Source organism: Xiphias gladius, chromosome 4 (assembly GCF_016859285.1).
Source record: "Xiphias gladius isolate SHS-SW01 ecotype Sanya breed wild chromosome 4, ASM1685928v1, whole genome shotgun sequence".
Classification (NCBI taxonomy): domain Eukaryota; kingdom Metazoa; phylum Chordata; class Actinopteri; order Istiophoriformes; family Xiphiidae; genus Xiphias; species Xiphias gladius.
In genome coordinates, this window is record NC_053403.1 from 12152347 (window position 1) to 12178645 (window position 26299).

The window sequence follows — 26299 nt, forward strand, 5'->3', positions numbered from 1 at the left end:
TACACATTATTGATGTTGTTGTAGATATTATATAATAAAGAGACACCTTCATCATAGGCAACAGGAAGATAGGACAGGATTCCCTCTGACCACCACAGTGTGTAGCTGGAAAAAGACAAAACACACAAATATATTAAAAACCCGCCAGAAAACTTTGCACTGACTTGTGTGTAATCTGCACTCTGCACTGTCTCTCCTGGGACTTCACATAACCCAGATATGAAAATTGACATGGCTGGACCACCTACTGCACAACACCTGAATGCATCAGCCTTTTATTCAATATGACCAATTTGAGTGAATGCACTGATTATGATTTAGTGTGTGATGTGCTACTTAGGCAAGATTGGGAGCAAAAGCACAGTGTGTGGCTGCCAAATTGAATTCTGTTCCGCCAATGCTAATTTCTTGGAATAACGGCTGAGCTACCTTGGCCCACTGTGGCTGCATAAACCAGTGGCCTGTATCAGAAAACTGGGTCTATTTTTTTGTGAGCGTGGAGACTATGGAAAGCAAACAACGTTCATACTAATACGCTTCCAAACACATGCACACAATGACAACGGAGTTACTGTGGGTAAAGACCTATAATGAAATACGAAAGTCATTTGACAAACCAATATTGTGCACTTTACAGGGTGACAAAACATCAGCAGCTAGCACGACAGCTTCATGAATAGACCACGAGTTTAATATATATCCCACACATATACAAAAAAAAAAAATCTTCTACATTGGCATCACTCATGAATGCAACTTTTGAATAAGCATAAACATATTTAATACAGAGAAAAGAGGAATATTTTTCTTAATGCTGTCAGGGAACAGTAAATGTAAAATGGCTAGCCAGTAAGAGTTGAAAAAAGACAAAAAATGTTGATATATTCATCTGCCATCAATAATTGCTGTGCACTTAAAACAATGAGCTTAATGAGCAGCAGCAAGTGATTTAAAGACTTTTCTTTGCCCCGGGTCTTCACTCCGGGGCTACATACAGGAAGACAGGAGGAAGACAGCACTGTATTTCCACCTTCTCTGCATGTTTTTTTGGGTTAAAAAAAAAAAAAATGCTGGAATTCAGCATCAAGGATGAGGCAGAAAGGAAAGTTGTCATTGTTATACTGTTCAAAAGATGCAAATACAACACTATCCGGTCACAATTGAGAAAACTCAACATGATATTGATATTAGTCCGTTAATGCAATTCAGCAATAATTCATCCCTTCCATTGTTATGGAAAGGATTTCTTTTTCTTAAACCCCACCTGCATACTTTAGTGTGGAATGAGCAGCTACCCTTAACCAGGAGTTTATATCCACGACAAAGAGTTAGAGGACTAATCATCCCAACTTAGATGCAGTGGTGCAATGTAATGTAGACCATGTACTGAGCTGAGATGGTAAGCCGTGAAGCCTCAGGGCCTCGGGAGGGTGACACACATAATTAACCCCTCAAGGCCAATGCTCTGTGACCCTTTTCCAGGTAACGAGGACGCTTGATAGACACCAGTTGGGCTGATCAAATCAAGTGAAAATCCACCCACATACTCATGTGAACAACCTCAGCAATCATAGCAATTTGTAGGGCCTGGGCCTTTAAAAAACCACTAAGCTGTTTAAGAAACAGCAGTACAGACGCTAATCTTTTGTGATCAACTGAAAGAGTTGTTGCGTGTGTTTGTGTTTATAACTGCAATCTTATATTCAGATGTAAGTCTGCTTATGTGCATAAGAAGTTTCTTATTTAGATTTGTGCATGTATGGACAGTGAGCGGTTGTGTGTAAGCGTATGTGTGTTTACCTGTGTCTGTCTTGGGGGAGGGCCATGGTGCTCCTCTGATGTAGGTAGAAGTCAGTGGGCAGCTCCCAGAGGTGCGGCTTGGACTCTGATGGCTGGTAGACTTGGAGAAACAGGTTGATGGCATCCTGTCTGTCAGCATCTGGAAGAGCAAGATGGACACAATAGTGACAAAAAAGATAGTGATACACAAAAGGTATAACACACAGTAAAGTGAGGGAGTTAATCGGGACATATATTCACACCATTAAATTTAATTGCGATCTTTTTCTAGATTTCTGTGTCACCATTCGTCCCTTATGATGTTTAATAAAGGTCTGGCTTGGTGATCTTTACATACTGAGAGAATAGACACATAAATATTCAGTTAAAACAATTAGTCAATTGATCAATTTGTCGATCTATACAAAATGTAACTATTTTGATAATCAATTCATCGTCAAAATACCAAAGATTCCAAATGAGCTTTATCAGGTTTAGTTAGCTTAGCATTCTTGTTGAGAATTTTTTACGTTTACAGGAAACGTAGCAGTAAAAACGCTAGGGCTGTAGTCTCCTTGTCGATTGGTCGGTCGATAAGCTGTCATCCGAACCAAATTCTCATTGGTCGGACAATTGCCGGTGTTACTTCCATAAGGAGAAAGGCGCTACATCAATAGCCTTCCAGGATTAAGCCAATATTTTTGGCAGTGGGAGGGACAGACTCCCTGTTAAAACGGGGGTGTTTTGAACACTCCCACTCACAACTTTGAACTCGCCCAACCTCATGGAGGCTGCTAGGTCTAACTAATTTAACGTTTACTCAGCGTTTACTGAATGTTTACTCGGAGTCGGCTCCAAACCAATTCACATCATGTTAGAGAAGTCGTCGGCGTGGCTGCATATTGTTAAAAGAATTACAAAAAAGTCGAGTGTAAACTTTGCAAACAGCAGTTTGCACATTACAGCTCAACAACCAGAACAGCACATCATCTAAAAACAGTAGGCTAACTTGTCTGCATTAGGATGCTCTGTCAACTTTTGTGTTTAACGCTTGAGGCTTTGAGTCTATATTCCTCAATAGTTCTTGTAATGGGATCACCAGCTGATACAGTTGTTTTTTTCAAAAATTATATGATTATGGGCAGGTGCACACTGGTCGGTTCTGAGTCTGTTGATATCATAAAGTTATCATAAAGTACTGATGTTAAAAGGATTTAATATGCTGCAAATACTAGCTTTTTATGTTTATTTATAATACACTTAGGCTAATAAGGCTACCAGGTAGAGTGCACTCAGTGCACTGTGGTCGATTTAGTTAATCTAGAATTAACATGTAGATTTTTTGTTCCCCTTGACCAATCAATTGGTTGAAGAGTGGTTACTATTCCAGTCGACCAAAATTTTCTTTTGGCTGACTACAGCCCTAGAAAACTCTCCTGACCACTTCTCTACCACATGTTTGGCTATGAGAGCGTGGTGAGATAATCTCTGTGACTGTTTGTGTGTTCAGCATGTGGCACGTGTTTTGCATGTTGCCCAGTTTGGTGCCATTTAATCCATCCTCCAACTGTGAAGCCACGTGCATGCTGCTCCAACAGGCAGATTAGATGATTAGAAACTAAATTTGTTTTATTAGAGCCTGCTACCAAGCCTTTTCTCCAGGTAATTGTCAGCCTGCCATTTATTCAATACATCAGGAGATAAGAGGTATGGGTGATCTGTGATCATAATATACACATGCAACATAAGACAATGACAAAAAGCCTTGTCTAATTATGACGTAATATGAATGAAAAGCACACAGTAAAAATCTGTCAACATGTCTGTTCAATTTCAGCGCACTTTTCTCCTCCTTTCCACTGGTCTCATCAAAACATTCATTCAAATTTGCTTCTCCAATTCAAAAGGCTACAAAACATATCTTAGTGTGTACTTTACGTTTGTGTGTCCAAACACAAACTCGAAAAATACAACAGCAAATACAATTAATTTATTTGTTTGCGGCCAGGTTCTTCCACAACACTGAATAATTAAATAATAACTACAAATGGCACTTGGTTACCCTGATTGCTAAAGGTGTGTCACAAGTCAAATATCCTGTACACCTGTTTCACACGTGTGGAAAGGCCTTAATGATTACTGGGTCAGGAACGCCAGTGAACGAGCTATGACTCAGGAGAAATCCTGGCCAATAAAACTGAGTGCCTGTACATGTCTTGACTTACAACAGAATAAATTACAGAAGTGGTTTATTTAGTGGGGGAGGTTGACACCACTAAATTCGATCAGTTACCAAGTAATGCAAGGTCAAAAATCACTGATACGGATACTGTTACTGTTTTTAGTAATCAAAGAGGCTAAAGTGCTATCATGTGTTATGAGTTTGTGTTTGATGCATCGTTAATAGTCTTCTAAATAGATTTTCATAACCACTGAGTGACTGAATACTTATCGGTTTTCAATGATAAATGAAGGGTCTATTTGGTCATGAAACACAGTGTACGACAAACCAAGATTTTGACGTGAAGGTGGGAAAAAAAAAAAAAAAATCATCAAATTAATAACAATTCACCCTGTGAGGAACATGAATGTCTGTTCAAACCGATCGACTGTTCAGCAATCGCAGCGACGCGGTCATCCCTCGAGCCGTGCCGCTCAGTATGGCTAATAAAAATGACATTTAAAAAAAACTTAAACTGCAACACGTCTCTCCAAAACAATGCACACAATACTCTGAATAATCTAAAGAACAAACTCAACAGTTTCCATTGGAGCTATTTTTTCATGCGAAAGTAGTTTCCAATAATCCACAGATGCCATTTTTGACATTAGTATCCAGAGTAACCAGGACATTAATGCTGTTTTCCTGTTGTGAAAATGGACCTCCAGTCACTTTCATTGTATTAAGAAGAAATACATTTATAGACTCGGTTGTCCAAAGTGCATATTGAGAACTACTTTTACCTTTAGGATTCCTGACTAAGGTTTGTCCATAAATTATGCAAAATTGTCATCGTCCGAAGCAAATCTAGGCTCTAATCAGAAAATTAGGGCTCAGCTGGAACTCAGTTGAACCTGAAATTGCAGGATACTACAGATCAATACAAAGCCAGATTTAGAGCATTTCAATTTAGTAACATCACTGTGACTGAAGAGTTATGAATAGCTAGCCAATCTAGTAGGACATGAAAATGTAATCATGGGGAAATGTATGAAAATGGTTGTGCCCTGGTAAAAGGGCACGTTGACAGCAGACAGCAGTTGGTCTTCAGACTACTGAATTAGGATACATTTTTTTGCTTTTCTTTGCCCCGATATGGTCTCAGTGTCTTGGAGGGAGCGCAGATGCATAACTTAGCAACAGTCATCTTGGTCAGCCACTTCAAATGATAAGACCTGATATAGATCCTGGCATTTTTGAGCGTGTGTAGAATATTGATCACTTATGTGTATGAGAGTCAGTGTGTGTGTGTGTGTGTGTGTGTGTGTGTGTGTGTGTGTGTGCGCGCGCGCGTGCGTGCTGCAACATATGAGCTTCCCCTCACTTGACATTTCAGTCTGAATAAACAATCTGCTACTTTCTGGGCCCTGCTCTGCCACCAGCCAGTGATCCCATTTTTCAAAATGAGGTAAATGGCAAGAGTCAAACGCAAAGACACAGAGAGGAAGTCGACTTAGGAGGTCAAGTAGTACAGCTCCGTAACTGCTGCCTTGATTCACAATACATGATCTTCATTTCTGGGGACACAAATGCCACCTTTTTGATGTGGATCAGTCACCGGTGTGTTGTGAAAGAATGTACAACTGTGCACATTTTCTTAGACACACAGTTTGTCGTCTAACTAGGGTGTCATTTAAAATTATTACAAATCTGGACTGTAGGCATAGCAAAGCCACTTTGCGAAGCACTGATAGGCAATTAGCTTCTGCTTGCAAATTAGAAGAGACACAGAAAAATTTTAAGATTTCTCCAGATAACAATACCAGAAAAATCTAAATATCCCTTTTCCAGTAAGATTAAGAGTTCCTATAAAAACACTGCGATTGCCGTTAAAACTGCTTCAAATACACTGTTTACCGGCATCTGCGGTACTCAGGGGGCTAGGCTGGATCTGACTGTGTGTGTTTAGCTGTAGATGTCGAAATGAGCAAGTCCGTATTTTTTCATTTTAAAACCAAGCGATTCATCACAAGCTAGATGTATAAAAGGTTTTTACTTAGTGTAGTAAAACAATTTGATTTTGTATGAGGTGGAGTTCAGGGTGTGTAAAGTGCTCCATGTGATGTGCTGGGTCACGTTAGCCACTTGCAAAGGTGTAACTACTATTTTTTTAGAGAAGGAGGAACCAATCAACAGTGGAAATATATCATAGCACCGATTAGTCTTAAAAAAGTGAACAGCGGTGAGTTTACCTGTGTATGTGCTGTGAAAGCTTGAAATGTAAAAAGCTAACGGTCTGAGCTGCTTAGCTCACCCTTCCAGCGGTAGCTGATTTGTTTAGCTTTGCGACGGACAGTTTCTTGCTCACATAACATATCGGGTCAAACTGAAATAGTAAGCTTACGTGTCTGTGTAACACGCACCTGAGAAAGCATTGCTGTAGTAGCGCGACAGTGTCTGCATGATGTCTTTGGAGTGCTGAGTCCAGGGAGCGATCTTGCGGTAGGTCTTGACCCTGTGGACCAGCTGGGAGCCACCGTACTGCAGAGACAGAGTGTCTCCGTGGTCCTCGTACAGCTCCTCAAACAACCTGACGTACAGACACACACACACACACACACACACACACACACACACACACACACACACACACACACACACACACACACACACACACACACACACACACACACACAAAATTTGGTGTCTATGTTTGATGTGCTTTTTTTCTGCTTCTATAGGACAACAGAGCTATGTGCATCACATGCATGAATCTGGTTCTACTACCACAGAGCTGAGTAAATAAAACATGATTTACATGTGTTAATGTGCAGTTATAATATAATTCCGTTCGCATAAAAAGGTTACAACAACAGGTTACAACAGCAGCAAGATCCATGTTCTCCTTGACGCATTAACCTGAGGCCCATACAGTCTAATCAGGTCTTCTCCTGAGTGGCCTCAGAGAAAAATAGATCTGCAAGAAGCAATTTCAGAACTGGACATACAATAGGTAGCAGAGGGCACAGAACAGCAGATCCATGCTGCAAATTCATGGAAATATATGACAAGATTTTGCGGTGGAAACAGTGGGATAAAGGGGTAGCTATTGCAATTGCTGCTACTAATGTGGGGATCCTAATAAATTAAAACAGGACAACATAAATCAGCAGGGGTTTTCAGACACATATTAATATATGGCTATAGCAATCATCATTTTTCATTTCGTTCAAAGTTCGTATGTAGAATTTTTTAGTAATTAATTACGAAAACTATTTTACAAGGCCACAGTAATTTTTGAAAAAACACAAACACATTGACAAACGCATATAAAATATATGATAAATTAAGGATCTTTACCTTACACAGTCAGTATCAAACTGCAGCTTGGGCTTGTCAATCATTCCTAGAGCATAAAGTTGATAAGCAAGTGCGCACTTCCCCACCATGAACTGGGCAGTATTTGTCCGGTCCAGACAGTCCACGCAGTTGGTCCGCAACACACCAGTCTAACACGACAAACACTTATGAATCTTACTGACACCACTTCTGTAATCTACAAGATGTTTTATGTATTTCCAAGAGTCAGACACAAACTACATGAAAAGGCAGTTAGTCGAATCAGGGCATCAACAGCAAACGTATATCCATGAATTAACCTTCTGCAAGTGGCAGAAGCCCAATGACAGAAAACGGCATAGATCAGTCGAAGAGGATCACTGTATACGTGATCGAGGTTTCTATGAAAATTCATAACACCACTCATTACGCAAAAAATTGTCAAGGCATTGACCTAGTTTTGCAACTATAGCAATGAATGCTGGGCATCTTTTAAACAAACTTTATAGACAAAAGTTGTTTCCTTGGCCCAGAAACTCTATATCCTGTGAATTAATATGTGAGGTTTTGTTTTTCTTTTTTCTTTTTTTTACCTTTTTATATGAACAAAAGCTGCAGAGGAGTAACTAATTTGGAAAAGGAAATTTGATTTTTCATGAAAATAGAACTTTGAGAGTTTTCTATGCGGCGTACCTGCACTCGTCCACTGGCTGTGATGTGTCCACCTACATCTCCCCACCTGAAAAGATCAATTCAACTTTGAAGACAGAATACTGGAAAAAGACAAAAGCATTAAAGCGCACCTGTCTGCTCTGCTCCTCTACAGGCATATTTACTCATCTTTTTCTGCTACAATAGGTGTGATTACTGTTATAATCACCATTTCCATGCTGAACCTATTTGAGTATATATGCAGTGTAGACGTCATTGCTGGCGACTTCAATCATGCAAATTTAAAGACCGTTTTGCCGAAATTCCACCGGCATGTCAAGTTTAATAGAAGAGGAGAAAATATACTGGAATTGTTCACATCGAAGTTGTTGCCGCTAATTTAAAAGTGCTCATGCTTCCCCAAGACTATTTGGTGTTTGGACTTTTTAGTTTTCAGTTTACTTTTTTTAGTTTTAGTCAACAAATTTTTTTTTTGGCACCTATTAATTGTTTTGCACTCGTCCGTAATGTCTGTTCTATGATGCACTGGGGTCCATGAGGAACGACGGTTTGTTTGCTTGTATCTTTTGCTTGTATCATATGTTATGGAAATGACAATAAACCTGAACCTAAAAAAAAAAAAAAAAAAAAAAAAAAAATCAGGAACATAATTTTCAATACAATATGTTCTTTTGCATAAATTATTCTTATTCTACTATGCAGATCCAAGGAGGTGGACAAAAAATATATATATTTATATATAGTTGGAAATAGGTATAAATTACACATTTCAATTTATTTTAAAGGAACAGTTTGAGCTTTTGGAAATAAGCATATTCGCTTTCTCAGTTAGATGAGAAAAATTGATACCACTATCATGTCTGTATAGATAATACAAAGCTGTAGCTGCCAGCCAGTTAGCTTAGCTTGGCACAAAGACTGGAAACAGGCTGTCCAGCACTTAACCCTCTGTCAAACCTAAATTTTTTACACTTTGTTTTTTTTGGATTAGAGGCGATAGTGTTTTAATTAGTGAGCTTTAGAGGTGCTGGTAGATGTTACCGTCTGACATAGCCAGGCTAGCCGTTTCCCCCTGCTTCCAGTCTTTATGCTAAGCTAAGCTAACTGGCTGCTGGCAGCAACTTCATATTTAATGGACAGATATGGCAGTTGTATCAATCTCCTCATCTAACTTTCTGCAAAAAAAAAGCATATAAAATGTCAAACCAGTCCTTTAAAATAAAAGTATGAATTTTAGGTTTCAGATTTTAAAGTACAAGAACAGTCTGAGGAAGGTCCACTTCTGGGACTTCAGTCTTTATTAGTCCCTTTTCCCCCAATTCATTACACTGCTTGCTATTCATCACTTTCTTTTTTTTTAAAAAAAACAAAAAACAAAAACAGTATTACGAAAGGAAGAATCAGCCTGTGAGAAAAAAAAACTGCTACTAAATTGCTGAAAGGTGACGTTCTGAAGACAAAATTCAATAGTTGGTGAAGGGTGGGTTTTAAAGCAAAGTGTGTCTCTACAGGGCACGAACTCAATGAACTGACTGAGACCAAGGAACCATTGTAGTTAAAGGATCAAGTACGTATTGTCTGAGAAAATGTATTTCTAAATGTAGCGAGGTAAAGAGGATAGACAAAGATAGTACGATTAGGACAAGACAATGTTAAAAAATCTCTGATCCTCTACATTATTCATGAGCTAATTTATATATATGATGAAGGCTAAAGGTTCTATAATCACTGGTGCATCCACATAAAAGCTTATGAGGGTTTTCTTTGTGTGTGCACATGGGAGCAAGGGACTCTATGCATGAGTGTAAAGTGAGATAGTATTGGGTAATGCAAAAGAAAGGGTAATAAATACTGACAACGGCGTGGAAGTTGGGTTATGTAACAGAATGGTAATGTTGGATGAAAGTGATTAAGACATGCAGACAATGGAAGAGCCATGCGTTAAGTACATGGATGGCAATCTACTCGGCTCGTTAGCATAAAACTCTCTGCGACACAACTGCCATCAGGCATAATTTCCATTAAGAATTCATATCTGGAGAGTTTCTAAATTAAGCAGTGTCGATAAATGTATGATTCTGGATAGGTATGAACACAAAAATGGATAATACACTTGCTCTTAAAAAAAAAAAAAAAAGTAAGTCTGATATGCAAATGAAGAAAAGATGGTGGTGCGGTCTTGCACATAGTTCTCGGTAAAAGTTTTTTTTTTTCTTACAGTTTTCGTAATATCTGTTGCCTCATTATTGTCTAATTATTTAAAACAGTTCTGTTTCATGTTAGCTCACTGTTGGCTTCAAATGAAAGTGTAACCCACTGCACACAGACTCAGTACAACAGCTGAATGAACAAAGCGTGAAATCTGTTCTGAAAGTGAGTGTATCAGTTTTCTTCTGTTTTTAGGAGAGACAACAGGGATAGTATAGGATTAGAAAAGGCTCACCTGTCATCCGGTCTGAGGGTGTGGCAGTAGAAGTTGGATCGATTAATGAAGAAACCTGTTCTCTTGACCACGTTCTCCGCTATCATACTCAGACGGTCCAGAACGTTGCACAGCTTACTAAAGAGAGAAGGGGGAAGGTCAAATTAGTATTTTCTCAAGAAATCAACCCTAATTTTCTCTCGCTGTAGCTGTAGCTGAGTTACGGGGTTGATGTAACAGGTTGACTTTTGTAATACGCTTATTTAATTTTTTAACACAAGTCAAACAAGGCCGAAATCTGGGGTTCGTTGTCCTAACAGGGCTTTCACACCAAGGGCGAATGTGCTTCCTTTAAGAGAGATAGGCCATTATTTCAAATGGAGAGAGCAGCTGCACACACTGCTCTAATCTTCCACTATGTTTTTTAAAACCACGAGTTTAATAAAACATGAATTAAACATTGATCCCAAATGGGATTCTGACATTGACGGGAGGCGGATGTTAAGGCAGCGACAACTGGAGAGAAGAAACTTTCATTTTGTGTCTGGATTCCCAGAATTAAGTAACTGTAGTATTTAATCCTAACAGGGTTTGAATAAACATCTCAGGCATGGTAGAAAATATCGAAAAGGAAGGAGAAAAGCAAGCTGGAAAATTGTATTTATTTCCATACAGATGTAGTCCGTAGCATCCTCGTTAGCCACCTTTGGCTGCTCTTTATTTTCCACACTAGCTCATGTCCTTGCTCTCTATATGCTCTTGTGCATACAGTCTGAAGCCACTATAAGTCAATGTTTTTTATTGGATAGACTAATAAGATGTTGCTGTTGGACTGTAAAGGTTGTTTAATGTTAAATTCAGGTTAAAAAAAAAAAATCTAATTTCCTCTACATTTAATTTACTTTTCCAATTATTTCTGTCCTGCTGGTTAAGCGCAAGTGAGACGGATATTTTGACGGTAAAAATACTACATTAGCAAAGCTGGGTTTCAAGCAAATTCAAGCTCACTACATGGGCACATTTGTTATTACAACCTCTTGGTGTAGCGGGCCATGTCCCAGGCGATGTAGTCGATGCAGTGGTCTGGAGGGAGGAACTGATTTAGGTTGATCACAGCTGGGTAGAGCTCTTCACTCAGAATCTTCTCATGTTTCCTTTTTTCCCGTTTCTGTAGCACAAGAGAGAGGTACACTATATCCAGTGGTGGAAAGTAACTAAGTACATTTACTCAGGTATTATACTTAGGTACAAATTTGACGAACTTGTTCTTTACTTGACTATTTCCATTTTATGCTACTTTATACTTCCACTCTACTAAATTTCAGAGGGATATACTGTACTTTCTACATTTACTACATTTAGTTGAAAGCTTTAGTTACTAGTTAGTTTTAAAATGAAGATTTAAAGATTACATCAGTGGTTTTCAACAATTTTGGCTTCTGACGTTTTTAAAAAAAAAAAAGCAGCGTGTCATTGGGGTCACATTTCAGATGTGTAAGTTGTTAACAGCTCTACCAAAAATGTACTTTTCCCTCTAAGCTTCTGACATGGTTTCATTTCCATAAATGTTCAAATGATCCAGTATCTCGCCAAAAATCAAAGATTAGGGAAAAAGTCCAAAAACTGAAAACTGATTTGTGATTTTTGTTTAGTTGATTTTTTTTTCTTGTTTCCTCTCCCATTAATCATCTCAGATCTATCTGGTGACCCTGTATATAAAACTGTATATAAAGTAGTTCAAACGAGCTCCATCTCCATCAGCTACAACACTAACATGCTGCTACACACTGATGCTTCAGTATTAATCGTCTAATGATGTCATATATAATAATACATCAGTCCAGGGACCAAACCAGTAGTTTTACTTTAATACTTTACCTAGATTTTGCTGCTAATACTTATGTACTTTTACTTAAGTAGGATTTTCGATGCAGGACTTTTGCATTTAATGTATTTTTGCATTACTGTATTTGTACTTTGACTTACGGGGATACTTATGGAACTTAGGATCTGAATACTTCTTCCACCACTGACTATATCACATGTATGATGTTGGTTCCATTACCAAAAAGCTAGGAAAATCCTATTTAGAGGTGTTAATGTACAGTAATAATAGAATTCCAATCGTTCAAATGACCCATGAGTTCACAAACAGACATAGTCAGACATGTGAAAGATGTTTTGCCTCTTATATACATTCACCAAAAACCATTCAAATCTTCTCCTCAGGGGAAAAATGGAGCTGCAGGAAGCATTCATAGGGACATACTGTATGTAGCAGAATACAAGTCAGATAAATTGGAAATATATGATAATTGGTGCAGGTATGTGAGATACTGTATTTCTGAAAATTGGATCGTATGCTGAAAAGTGTGGTATTAAGGGGCTAGAATAGCTGTTGTGTTTGGAATCTAAATACAGTAAACGAAAAAGTGCAAATTAGTGCGATTTTGAGAGCACATATTGATGTATGGCTATGGTGACAATCCTTCTTCATTTTGTGCAAATTGGGCACTGTTTTACCAAACCATTTTAAAGCATTCGAACCACTTTTTAAAATTCTGCGATGGCAAATATTCCATGAAAGGTGAAAAAACAACATGATGATCATGTATCTAACAAATAAAAACAAGGGCACACATAAAATATCCCAGAATACTGATAGCAACAGAGGGAGGTATGAAAGTTGCTTTTTTTTAAATAAATTGATTATGATCCAACTCAGGTATAAAAAAAAAAAAAAAAAAAAATCGTGAAAAATATTTCTTACCAAAAAAAGGGAAGTGTTAGTATCAGTAAATCCATTGACTGAGTTGATAAAAAATTATTGTTTCTGAGGTCTGGATATTTTTATTTAACTGATACAGGGAGAAAGTAATCATTAAAAAATTAAACTAAGAATTTTTTGTACTGAAAATGAATGCACATGGTTATAGTCTGTGACCTGTAGTCACACTGTCCATTAAGTTATTTCTCGATGTACTCCTCCACCCCTCATTGTGCCTTTTTGAATGATCACCCTGGGTGGTAATTGGCTTGGATGCATCATTTAGCAGCTCACATCGCCGTCCACACATCCAGCAGTGAAAGAGCAACGCGGCAACCAGTCAAATTACTAGTGCATTTCCTCACCAATTCAGCAGAGCGTGTCATACAGTCTGGCTCGTACGCACGCACGCACGCACTCAGACTCTCTTGCACATACACTTACAAAATAGCACACATGTACTGTTCACAGGTATAAACCAGCATACAAATGGCACACTAATAATCACGGTCGCAGATGTACGAAGGTGCATGAATTAACCCCAAGACATACACACATGCACATGTACATACCAGAAGGGGCTGGTCATATTCATTTTAATGGACAGAAATGAGCGCCTCAATTATTTTTAGGCATAACCTGACAAAATGTTTAAATGCCTTGTTTTTACGTTTTTTTCATCTTTATTCCTCTTCCTATTGTGTGTGTGTTGGTTCAACGTTGGGTGGTTGCTGCCATTTTGGACAAGGTTCTCTTTTTTTCTCTCTCAAATAAAAAAAAAAAAGAGAGAAATTTTAATCTTTTCAGATCACTCTGATTAAATTAAAGCTAATAAATATATATATATATTTTTTTTTTCTCTTTAAAAATCCATGAGAGGAGAAAAAAGTTATCTCCAACAGTCAGAACAAACGGACTCTAAGTTTGCCGGTTGGAAAAGTTATTCACATGCTTGGCCATGTGCACTCTCACTCTTCCTCTCTTTCTCCATTAACATACACTTTGAGAAAAACGCACGAACCGATGACAAAACCATTCAGCCATCCCAGAGTAGACACTGCCATGTCCAACCCAGTCACCACCATAGAGAGATGGAGTGTAAAGATTTTATGGTTATTTCCCAATTCCTTCCTTGTTGTCTCACTGGGATTAGAGAGAGGGTGCAGTGTATGAGCAGGGGGTCCCCTCCCTTACTCCCCACAGTCTGCAAATGTCACATGGCTGCGGCTTGTGCAGACCTCTGAGGTCTGTGATTGGTCCCCTGTCTCGCGGCTCCCCTTGTGAGTGACAACGTGAGCTTGTAACCCAAGCTAAAGAGTGCATAGCTGCGTGCCGAGATGTGTCCATGTGAGTTTATGCAAAAAAGCATTGCAAAAACCGCTACTAGAGCACTGGGGAAAAAAATGAAAAAATGTCTAACAGTCTACCAGCAGGAAGAAGAAAATGGGGAGCTGGATTTCAAGTGGATCTGACAAGACGTGTTTGTGTATAATGATGTGTTACCTCTCATTATCGCTGTGTCTGTCTTAGTGTTTTCGATGCAATGCACAGGGAGATGAATATTCATGGGAGCATTTCAACTGCTAGTAATCACCAGCCACCAGGAAAATCTCTTGTGATCTTTAAAGTCTCCACAGCGACAACTAACCCCCAGTATCAAATCGAGTTCTTTGTCAATTACACCATCGCATCCTTATTAGATAACTACCTGTTGAGTGATTCCACAGGCCTGGTATATGTTATCCAAAGACACTTCAACAATCCACATCAACAATTCACAAAGATCCACATCTGGAGCTTACATAATCCTCACACTGAGAAGTCAGTCTTCTAAAAGAAAACACCAGTATTTTAGAACATGGATCTTATCAAGGTAATTAAGGCTAATATACCGTAACTATAGGTTAGCAGTTTCCAGTAGAGCGGTGTTGTTTGCCATCTTTCCAGTGACAATGGTTAGTTCATATTCATGTTCAAACACTGACCCTGAATATTCTTTCCCAGAAAACCATTACTAATTAAAAATTCTTCTTTTCTTGCCGTCATTTCTTTTCTTTCTGACATTTAAACAAAACAGACAGGGTCACAAATTCAATTAGACAAGGAGTGAGTGTAGATACAGCATGTGAATGTGAACGGTTTTCATCAGTTATTCCTATTTTTCAGGAAAAGGGAGTCATATACAGTATATGATTGGCCACGGCCAAAATGAGAAACTCAAAAAAGTGAGCGTGGATGTGTGTTACCTTGACCAGGTTGAGGATGATAATAGGAGAGCCAAATCGCTGCAGCATCTGGTCAAAATGGAGGGCAGCTACGTGGGCGTATGGGTCAGCTTGGTCCACTAAAAGAGAGGGAAAACTGTCTGTTTAACATTTTAGGCATTAAGCTTATCAAATGTTACTAAGTAGCAAAAAAAAGAAAAACAATATCTTATCTGGATATCCCTGAAATTTGTCAGCTAATTTTAAGAAATGATGAGCAAAATCTGTATTTCTCAGATCAGTGGTCTCTAAATGTGTGTACGAAACACGATTACCAATATATGTCGTACATTAATAAAATCCAAGAATTTAACAGAAAATACATTTTTCAAATGCATCCAGCTTCTACTCGAAACTCAAGCTTCATTACTAAAATACAGAGAGATGAGGTAACGTCTGTTATAGGGCCGGGTCTGTTTCATACAGCCAAGAAAAATGAAAAAAAAGTGTATTACTGGACTGTGAAGTCTAACACCACACTGAGCAACAAAAGTTACTTATGACTTCGCCACTTTTCCAGCTTATTGTCCCACTGTTTCATGCGCTCACTTCCATTTTCAATCTTTTATTCATTCTTTATTTCAAAATAACGTTTAATGCCTCCATTTGCCACTCATGCGGAGTTCCACACCTGCAGCCTGCCGTCAAATTGGACCAGTGAGGCGGCCAGAAGACAGATTAGAGGAAATAGGTCAGCTCCTTCCACAGTTTGTCCCACACAGTCGCTCGCGGGTATCTCAAAACTGACAATACAAACACAAGCTCGCGCACATAGTTCTCAACTTCACTCCACTACTATTTCGTCATCAATGTTTTTTCTACTGCACTACTGCTCAGGCCTCCGGGGAGACGAGGGTTTATTTAAACATAAAGTAGATGGCACCCTATAACATTCTTATTGTACCTTGGGAAGGGAGTGTTGATAATGACGATGATGACGAAGAAGAGTCACCCATTAAGGTCATCTCCATCACAACCAAGACATCTGTCCATTTCAGGCCAGTCATAAAGACGTTATATGTATACTTATGTAACAATTAGTCTCAACAGTTATGGCAAAGTAAGGCAAGGGGCAATGCATTCTGTGATATGGATGAATGTACCAACATGCATAGTCACTGAGCTCAAACCGTCTCTTAGCCATGGTCCCTGACCTAGATTCGTCAAATAGATGTCATTCTACGCAGCCCACATCAAAAGCAAATAAACTTTACAGTTGTATTGAACGTGGGTTGATTCTTAGTCTGATATGAGCTGCACCTAGTTTTGCATGGTTAGGGCTTCATGTCAGTTTCACAGTAGTCATGGTTTCATAGAATGAGATAGCAAAAACCGTCGTAAAATGTATGACATTAAAGGGGCTATCTGTAAGTTTTTTGCTATTACTACATAGCCAATGTTAGCATTAACAGCTGTTTACTTAGCCAATCTAGAAGAAACGTGGCAAGTTCAGCATAGAATTTCATTCCTTTACTCGCCAAGAGCTGTCTCCAGTGGTGGAAAGCGACACCAATTTTAACACTTCATATTTTTCTATTTCTATCACTTCTTTCCTTTTTCTGAAGTTTGCATGCTAACCATCTAGCCCTGGCCCGTCCCATCTCGACATACCACTCTGCGATAGTGAGTCACTGTAGCATCCTGCCTGCCCTCAGTCCAACATGAGAAGATGAAGAAGTAGCGCTGCCCAGAGGGCGTATTCTAACCTCTTGTCTTGTAAACACAATGATGGCTGAAGCTCTTGGTAAGTAAACAGCTGTTAATGCTAATGTTGGCTATGTAGCAATAGCAAAAACATACATATCGCACCTTTGAAGTCCAACTGATTGGAATTGCATTAAAATGAATTTGTTATTCCTCTTTGCAATCAGAAATAATGTCGAGGTGATTTTTAAATTTCATCTTAATCGTTTTTTTCGTTATTAAAAGCAAGCGGTCAATATCAGAAATGTTTTTTTTTCTCTCAGCCTCTGAGTGGTTTTGTCACTGTAAGTGTTTGACAGTGGTGCCCTTGCCGGGGCACAGACAGACACAATAAGCATGCAGCACACTCTAATGCACGTCCTGAAGGACAGGCACATAGATAAGGCCAGTACAGAGACTGACGGGGTCGGTAAAAAGTCCACCGGCCCACCGAGATTTGCCGCGGTATGCCCGATGGCCAGTCTGACTGTGATGAGAGCGGAAAAAGGATGTGTGTTGAGTGTTGGGGCGGTGCTATGGGGTGACAATACTTTCTGACTTGTTGAGTGAGTATCTCAATGGCATCAGCTGGAAGGGCGCCAAGCTGGAGCACTTGAAAAATTAACTTGCTTGACATTATTATGTATGAAACTGCCAATCAGAACAAATTTATTTAGGCCAACTTATTAATCAAAGGTGCCGAAACGCCCTTCCAGATCTTTCCAGCCCGCTTTAACCCCTGGACACGGGAGTGGTCCTAAATCTTCAGATCTATCTCTTGGTAGGAAAGTAATTAAGCGTACTTCTCCAGTGTCAAACTATTCCTTGAAACTGTTTAATGTGCTGCAGCTGAGAAGCTACTTAGCTATCAAGCCTGCAAACTTATAGTGGTGCAATTTTTCATTGTGGATGTTGCTTTGGTTGCACTTTCAGCAAAGTAATGAGATGGACAAGATGTGTGCTCAAGTTTGCAAGTTTGATAATGGCTCTGTCCAAAGTGTATCTGCCGACCAGAACACCTAAACCTCAGTACAAAAACTGAAGTGTAATAACAACAGACTGTGGTTTTACCGGGGTCATGTGCAAGACTATTTCTGGACGAGGCGCAGTTGCTGGTGGTAGCTTCATATATACCGTAATGACATGAGACTGTTACTGATATTCTCATCTGACTCTCGGCAAGAAAGCAAATACGTGGATTTCCCAAAATCTGAAATCATTAATTTAACGTACATTACCGGTCAAAAGTTTTAGAACACCTCAATTTGTCCAGCTGTTAAATTTACATAATTCAGTGTCTCAGTGTTTCTGATATTAAAGCACAGAACAAATGAACAATTGGAGAATTTAAAAACAAGGAATCATGGAATCTTCTTTAACTCAATTTAGTCTCAAGTTTTGACTCATACAACAGCTGACCACACTCCTGATGTTCTTTCTACAATGGTAATCTGATATACACCAGGAAATTCATCCCAACACTGTTGCAAAAGTTCCCACAAATGTGCTACACTTGTAGGGTGCTTTGCTTTCATCTTCTGTCCAATTCATCCCAAAGCAGCTCTATGGTGTGTTAGTCTGGTTCTTTTCTTCTAATGTTTTTGGTCATTATCTTGCTGTAGGATGAACCCCTGACCAACTAGTGTGTCTTCCTTTGTTACTTGCCTTTTTCTCAGTATTCTGATGGCTATATACTGTACTACTTCCTGCAGTAAAGCATAGTCCAAATTATGCATTAGAGGGTGTAGTAACACAGTTTGTCCCAACACTGCCTTTGTACAGACAGAGGGTTTGTAAGTAATTAACAAAAGTTGGGGAACCTGTAGGAACTGTTTGCATTAACTTTCAAGGCTTCATTTACTCCCACTGCTGCAGGAGAGCTGTAAATGAACCAATTTCTTAATCACTAAAAAAGGTCCGTTATCCATTAAATTAGATTTTTCAGTTTTTGACCTGAAACTCCCCCCCCTTGGGCAGTTTGCTGCTGACCTTTGTACCATTTAATGTTATTCAATGGACTTGTACTGCTTGAAATTCAATAAAAACTGGAAAAAAATGGGGGTGCGCCGTAGTGTAAATATTTCGACATGTTGACACTTGAAGCAGAACATCATTAAAACACTGTACACGATAGACTCCACAAAGAAAACCAAACCCAACATGAAGATTTGTGTGGATCTCTCTTGTTGTGTTCTTCATCTACTCAAATGTGTGTTAGTGAATGACAAGTTAAACAAATCTTCAGTGGAGGTTAAAATGTCATCTAAAAGATAAAGTATGCCAATAACAAGGGCAAACTGTGTCAAACTACGCACGCGCACGCACGCACGCGCGCACACACACACACACACACACACAAACTGATTGTGCAAGAATTGGGCAACATTTGGGAAATGTCAGAGAAGGACTATCTTTAAAGATCACAGTGGGATCTTTAAAGATCCCACTGTTGATACACAAAGGGATCTTAGGGACATGCTCAGTGTCACTATCTCACACAGGTAAATGTCATCCAAGGATGAATTAAAGGGCAAACTGGGAGAGGGGTGGGATTATGATTTAATATAGGCATTGTACACATGCAAGCACAAATGTCTTCCTGTTTACACTCACACAGAAACACACACAGCAGCTCAGGGACCTGATCATCTCCCTCTGGCCCTGGTTTTGTGTTTTTATCCTGCTCATAATGAGACGGGGAGTGGATACAATGATGAAAACCAAAGGGGAGCATCCTGCCGTCACCTATTTCTTTTTTATTTTTTTTGCTTTGTGCCAATGCTTGAGAAGAATCACCCTGATAGAAAGCCACTGTCTTATTTGAATGCTTTTTTTCTGATTACATTCTTCTTCCGTCCCTACAAGGTTATTTCTGGTCCTGTGCAGCGGATAGACTGAATACATTGAGGATTACAAACATAAATAGTTAAACACCTACTGTGGTACCGTATGGCTAACCATTCAAAGCGGATACATCTATATGTATCACTTGTTATCTGTCCTTATGTTTAAAGGCAAAGTGGATATAAGAAATATCTTCCATTAAAGCCTGGGCAGCTTTGCCAATCCTCTACCATTTCCATTATAAAGCCAAGCCATGATACAATTTTGCCCATTGTAATATACAGTATAACGCACGATAGAAATTATTCTGATACTGGACAACAAAGAGGCTGCTGATGTACAACGTAAGACAGATATCAGGTGTAAACTGTAGTCTTACATCGTATGGGGGGTTTTGGCATCATGGTTGAAATGTCCTGGGACCAATAGAGCGGGACCGAACCTCGCACCTGGACGTATGATGAGTAACTTCCCGCCGTGAAAGACATAACTGAAGCGTCATGGATGATCTGCTCCGTCTCCACCTCATTAGCCACATCCCCCTAAAAACAAAAGAAAACCACAAAGAAACTCAAAATAAGGTTCATTTAGTCGCCGGTCTGGAGCTTTTGATCATATCACATTCATCAGCAGGTGGAGTTTAGCCAGTTGTCACTGAATTGTAGAGGTTTAAATTTCCGTATTTTTTTTAAAAATACTTCAAGGAATTCTCATCCGTGTTGTATTGGCAGTCTGAATCATGATTACCTCAGCCGATAAAGATCATTTGATTCGATCGAAAGCTCCAGGACAGCTACTACGAACGATCTTTGAACTTAAGATTTTTAGGCAATATGAAAGGGAATCGGTGAAGTGCTCAGGAAAAAAAATGGATACTGGAAATAAATACAGGAGTTTAGTTGCTGTTCTGGAGCTTTCGATCATATCAAATGATCTTCCACAACAGATGGACTGATCAAGATCAACGTGAACAAAAATTTCTTAAAAAGGCTCAGAAAAAATTTTAACATCTAGAATTCAATGACAACTTGTCAAACACTATATGCTGTTGAAGATCATGTGATATAGCTGAAAGCTTCGAAGCAGCTGCTAAATGAACCTTGTGGTGAGAATGGTTTTTCAGCTGCTGTTTCCAAGGACAAGAATGAACTCTGAACCTCTGCTTGAACAAGGTGTTTCATCAAGTCAATCCATGCTTGTAGCCAACAGGCCTCTTTCACTGCATTGTGACATGACATAGCAGGAAAAAATAATATTAATACGGGCTGAACTCCATTTAGTTTCACTGGTGAAGAGTGAAACTGGAGTGAACTAGTAATGACTCAAAATGTTGGTTGTGAAAAAAAACTACTGCGCTACAATGAAAGCCGGTTAGAGTTTTGTATACATTTATTTGGCATGAATTCTTTGGCAATGCAAACAGCGGCATCCAATCTCGGTGCAGCAGTCCAACTAGAAAGAGGAAATCTGTGTTTGTTCCCGAAGTTCCTCCTTCCTCCCGCCACTAACCCATACAGACACTCATGCATACTCAAGGAAGAGGTAGTGGGTCAAATTAACCCCCTGTGATCAACCTGAGTCACTGCAATCATCCCGGTGGCTCTAAACCCTGCATCCCCTAGCCATGCTTCCCTGTTGCCCCGGCAACCGCTGTACCTCACAGTTGGCTCCTCTTTTGAGGAAGCGGGTCCCAGCAAATTTGCTGGATCGCCTGGCAATGAGGGTGATGTGAACCGGTCGGCCGTAGATCAGAAGCTCTGTGGTTGTTGGGTAAAGGAGGAATAATAATAGGACACTGACAGCATTATACTATCACACATATACAATAGATTCAGATACATCATTGGTCTAATTTAAAATATTAAACTTGTCATTTTGTAGTCGTCTACTACTTTTACCATAACCCCACGATTGTATTTCATCTTAAACCAGTGGAAACTTAAAGTAAGAACTATTACAATTATTATTATTATTGCCATCATTATTATTATGACTGAGCAACTCAAAAATACAGTACATTAGATCTAAAACTACAAGCCAAACTAGAATTACCACCTTGCGGTCGTAGGCCTCCAGCAACCAATCAAGTTGCAGTTTATATCCATGTCTTTCCATAATCATATAATATATGTAGTGAAGACTTTGAAGGAATTTAATAAAAAGGTGTTAAGTGTGTTTTTTGGCGAAACGGAAGTTATCTCTACATTGTTATGTAAGATTCCAGTGAATAATTTCCCGTGAGAAACATGCTCACATATCTTCAACCCGGCAGCACAGAAGATCCACACAATCAACACAGTTTCAAGGTAGGCACAAAGATTAGTGTCACCAATTCAGTATCCATCCAAATGTGAAATATGGTCACAATCTCCTTCTATTCCTGAGTTATGGTGATGATTTAAGGCCAGACAAGTGTTTTTGCAGGATATTATGATTTCAAAGTGAAGTTGACCTTTGACTTTTTGAATATAAAATGCCATGATTTCATCATTTTATCCTCTTTGATATTTCTGTGACAAAAATTTGGTCATAATTGGTCTATGAATTCTTGAGTTATGGCCCAAAAGGTGTTTTGTGAGGTCACAGTGACCTTTGACAATCAAAATGTAATCAGTTCATCCTTGAGTCCAAGTGAATGTTTGTGCCAAATATGAAGAAATTCCCTCCAGGCGTTCCTGAGATATTGTGTCTACGACAAGGGAACGTACGTGAATACAGACCGATGGATGGACGGACAACGTAATGCCCCCGGCCATGGGTGTAGCCAGCACGGACGCACAAGAACATCTGCCGGCTGTTGAAGGATTACGGCCAAGTGAAATGGAGCGCGGTGGGTCTAAAGAATCATTCATGTATATTTCAATTTTAAATTACATCATCGATTTGCTGAAAAGTACGTTAGCCAAGGGAAAGAAAACTTCTGACTTATTTCTAAACAATTAGCCTAATATCTAATGTAATATCTAATATTAAGCAAATAACTGAGCTATTGTATTCTATTTTGGTAGGCCAATGACTTTTTGAAAATGAAAATTCCTCAACATCAGTTGTGTTTTATATGCTATGTCCTAACCTGTGAATTGGACACAAAACATGGAAAGTTTGTGACTTTCAGTTCAAAACAGAAACCACATATATATTTTAAATCTTATTTACAGTACAACCATTTTGGAAATAACAAAACAATTAGTATTACAAATTCTCTAAATCTGTTTCTACACCCACACAGTCTTATTGCATCCGTTCAAAAATTTATTTTCACCCTCCTGCCTCACTGTCTTCTCATCAGCTCCAAATTTCTGTATTTTTTCCATTTAACCTATTCGCTGAGTCTCCTGCTATTGCACCCATCGGCCTTCTCATTCTCTCAGAAAAACAGCACATAAGGCCAAACAGTTTCCAGGAATTGTCTAAACTTAAAACGCCTATACAGCGTCTCTGGCAGCATGCTGCCTGAAAAGAGACACGGATAAGAGATGGCAGCACGGACTGTAAAGTGCACCCTAGCTTATCTGCCTGCTGTGTTTTACCGTGCAACAGACAGGCATTACAAAACACAAAAACGCAAAATATGCATTAAAATCTTAATTCATTAAAAAATAATCACTGATAAAATATAAAATAGTAACTGTTTTTTGACTGAAATGCAGAAAGCCAACAAATTTAAATTGCTTAGTGTGATTTATGTGAAGGGGACTTAATGGAAAATGACTGAAATCTTTAGTATAGGTTACCTGAGGCAGACTTTTACCATAGTAAATCAGCCAGCTGTTTATTCAGCTCTATCCTAGCCCCAAGCCCCTCTGCAGCAGTTAGCAATGCATCAATACTACAGAAGCTTCTCAAAAAAAAAAAAGAAAAATCGAGCTTGTGTCTAGTCAAGACTTCAAAGGAAAAGCTACTGTAGCACTGAAATGAAAGACAAAACAAAATCAAACCAACAAAAAATATGTGTATGCATGTACAAAACACGAGTCTTGTCCTCCATCCAAAAAGAAATGCCTCGTATCTCATGCACAATGTTGCTGCTTTTTCCCTGCAGATAACAGATGGAGAGATTATGCAAGTACCAGTGTTTACATACTTGATAACCATTGCTTAATTGCCATTATATTTGTTTTGCTAAAGCCCTAAAAACAAAGACAAATTGAATCTGCAATTTTGTGGTGAATCACACGCTCTCGCTCACACTGTAATCCACGTGCTATGACGGAGGTTGAGCACGGATCGACAAGTGCTGCTGAGTGATGAAGGGGAAGGTTGACAAAGGATGAAATTGTGAGAGATACATTTGGGTCTTTAGTGTGTGAACTCTGATGCTGACAGATGTTATCAGGGCATTTCATATACAGTTATAGTGTTACCATTTATTGAAAAGCAAAAAAATACAGTTTGTATGGCACGTTTTCCATGTGGGTACGTTTTTTAAAAGTTTCCTTTTAAAACCCAAAGCAACAATTTGATGATGCCAATTAGAAAAGCACACAGAGACACATAATAAAAGCAAAACCCAAACAATTCTCTAACGCACAAATGAAACTGACTTGACCGTGCTCAAAGGATACTGGACTGGCCACAGAAGCCATGGATTATATACATGAGCCAGTCATGATGCACTATGTCCTTGACCCGTTCCAGCAGCTTCCCGTTCCACACGTACTTGTAGTACGGCTCGATCTGGAGGCCGTAAACAACTGTGGCGGAAGAGTAGGGACACATAAAACCTCTAGATTATTTTACTGAACTGGGATCAGACCGAATTATCAGTTAGTAAGCAGCAAACGGAAAAAAGGAGGTCAGCTGATGTGACAAAGGCTGTTGAAGAAGAGCATATTTAGAAACATTAGTAAATTGCTGACACTGGGAGTAAGCTTATATTTTTGTATTACAATACACGTGTCATAACTGACCGAACAGATCAGCCAAGGCAAGTCATTTTTCAAGGACCTCAGTGACTTCAACAAGGCTGAGTCAAACCTGCTGCAGAACAGATAATTAAAGCTTCTGACTGTGGCAAATACGTACACTTTTTATGCGCATTAATTGCAACAGGAAAAAACAACAATCACGCTGACATTATCTCTAATTTGTTATTTCAAAATGCTTATTCACCACAAAGGCAAAACAGAGTAGCTTAACTGAAGCTGCACATTCGGTCAAAACTGACATTAGACCTTTTACTATACACTATCTGTGAAAATAGCTTTTCAAATTTGCACTAACTGCAAAACAGAGCTAAAAAAAACCACCGAAAGACAGCCAACTGTGCAGCCACAGCATCAGAGCCCACGTTATACCGAACACAGGCTAGTGCCATGGCTAACCTTGCTACTAAACTAAAGCTAAATGTACTTTCTGTTTTTGCCCTATCTATTATCTCTAATTGAAAAATATCCACTTTAATTAATCAGGGTCTTTATATTTTCAGTTAGATATTCCACAAATCTAAATGATGCAGAAATGAAATCCAGTCTTGACAGAGACAAAATAATAATAATAATAATAATAATCTCCCTAAACTCCTGCTAAGGATAACTACCTTAGCAGATCTCAGTTACTGCTTTCTCAGCCTTTATCTGTACAGTAGTGTAATTCATGATTTGGCGAGGCTAGGCTCCCTTAAATCACACCCTTAAAAATATTAAATTGTATATTAATTTATAATTTGATTTCAATATAAATATTTTTATAGTAGTCAGACAGACGGACCTAGAAAAACAGAGATACATTTCATTCCTATAAGCTATAACTTTAAATAATTAAAATAAAGTTGTGAATGAAATTACTAGCAAAATGGTCGAGAAAGGTATTTAGGTATTACGTGGATTCTATGGCAATAAAATTTGGGGGGGTAAAATAATCAGCCTAAAAAAGGCATCAAATTAAGGAATTACAACCTTTCCATGTGTAGCGCAGCCTGCCAGCTGGCCTGGAAACTCTGAACCTGTTTTTCTCATCTTCACCGCTTCTGTAGATGCTACTCTCTAGCTCGTGAGCCAAACCATTTCTACTTGACGTTTATGGAACTTCAGCGACAACACTGGGCAAAGGCCACGGTGCATTCACTCGGTTCACTGTACATCAGCTTCTCCTCTCCTCTTTTTTCTACTTCTCTGTGTCTCTCACCTTACAAGCACCCACCAGTATGGAGTTCCTGCGGAGTGGTCTGCCAAGGTCTTCTCCAGCCGATAGAATAAAATAAAGGAATATAGGGGCTATTGATCAACTTCCGCTCACCTTGCGTAGGCAAACCCTCGTCTTCAAAGATGTCGAAGCTGTCCTGCTTCCTCTGTGTGTGTACCTCTTCCTCAGTGGAGGAGGCTGCTGACATCCACAGGTCGTAAGGCCTCTGCAGCAAAGTCAGGTTA

At 39.0% G+C, this 26299-nt stretch overlaps 1 protein-coding gene across 1 annotated transcript in view; it reads right to left on the reverse strand.

Annotated features, from left to right (window-relative positions):
* fig4a (FIG4 phosphoinositide 5-phosphatase a) overlaps positions 1-26299 on the reverse strand; it is a 58311-nt gene that overhangs the window by 19443 nt on the left and 12569 nt on the right. Inside the window, exons 7-18 of the mRNA XM_040125326.1 lie at positions 26169-26299; positions 24497-24625; positions 21588-21688; positions 20311-20473; positions 15387-15484; positions 11408-11541; positions 10395-10511; positions 7973-8018; positions 7301-7449; positions 6364-6530; positions 1801-1939; positions 47-105 (exon numbers count right to left, since the gene is read on the reverse strand). The exon at positions 26169-26299 is cut by the window's right edge and continues 33 nt beyond it. Coding sequence (XP_039981260.1) covers positions 47-105; positions 1801-1939; positions 6364-6530; positions 7301-7449; positions 7973-8018; positions 10395-10511; positions 11408-11541; positions 15387-15484; positions 20311-20473; positions 21588-21688; positions 24497-24625; positions 26169-26299 — 1433 coding nt within the window. The remainder of the gene's footprint in view (positions 1-46; positions 106-1800; positions 1940-6363; positions 6531-7300; positions 7450-7972; positions 8019-10394; positions 10512-11407; positions 11542-15386; positions 15485-20310; positions 20474-21587; positions 21689-24496; positions 24626-26168) is intronic.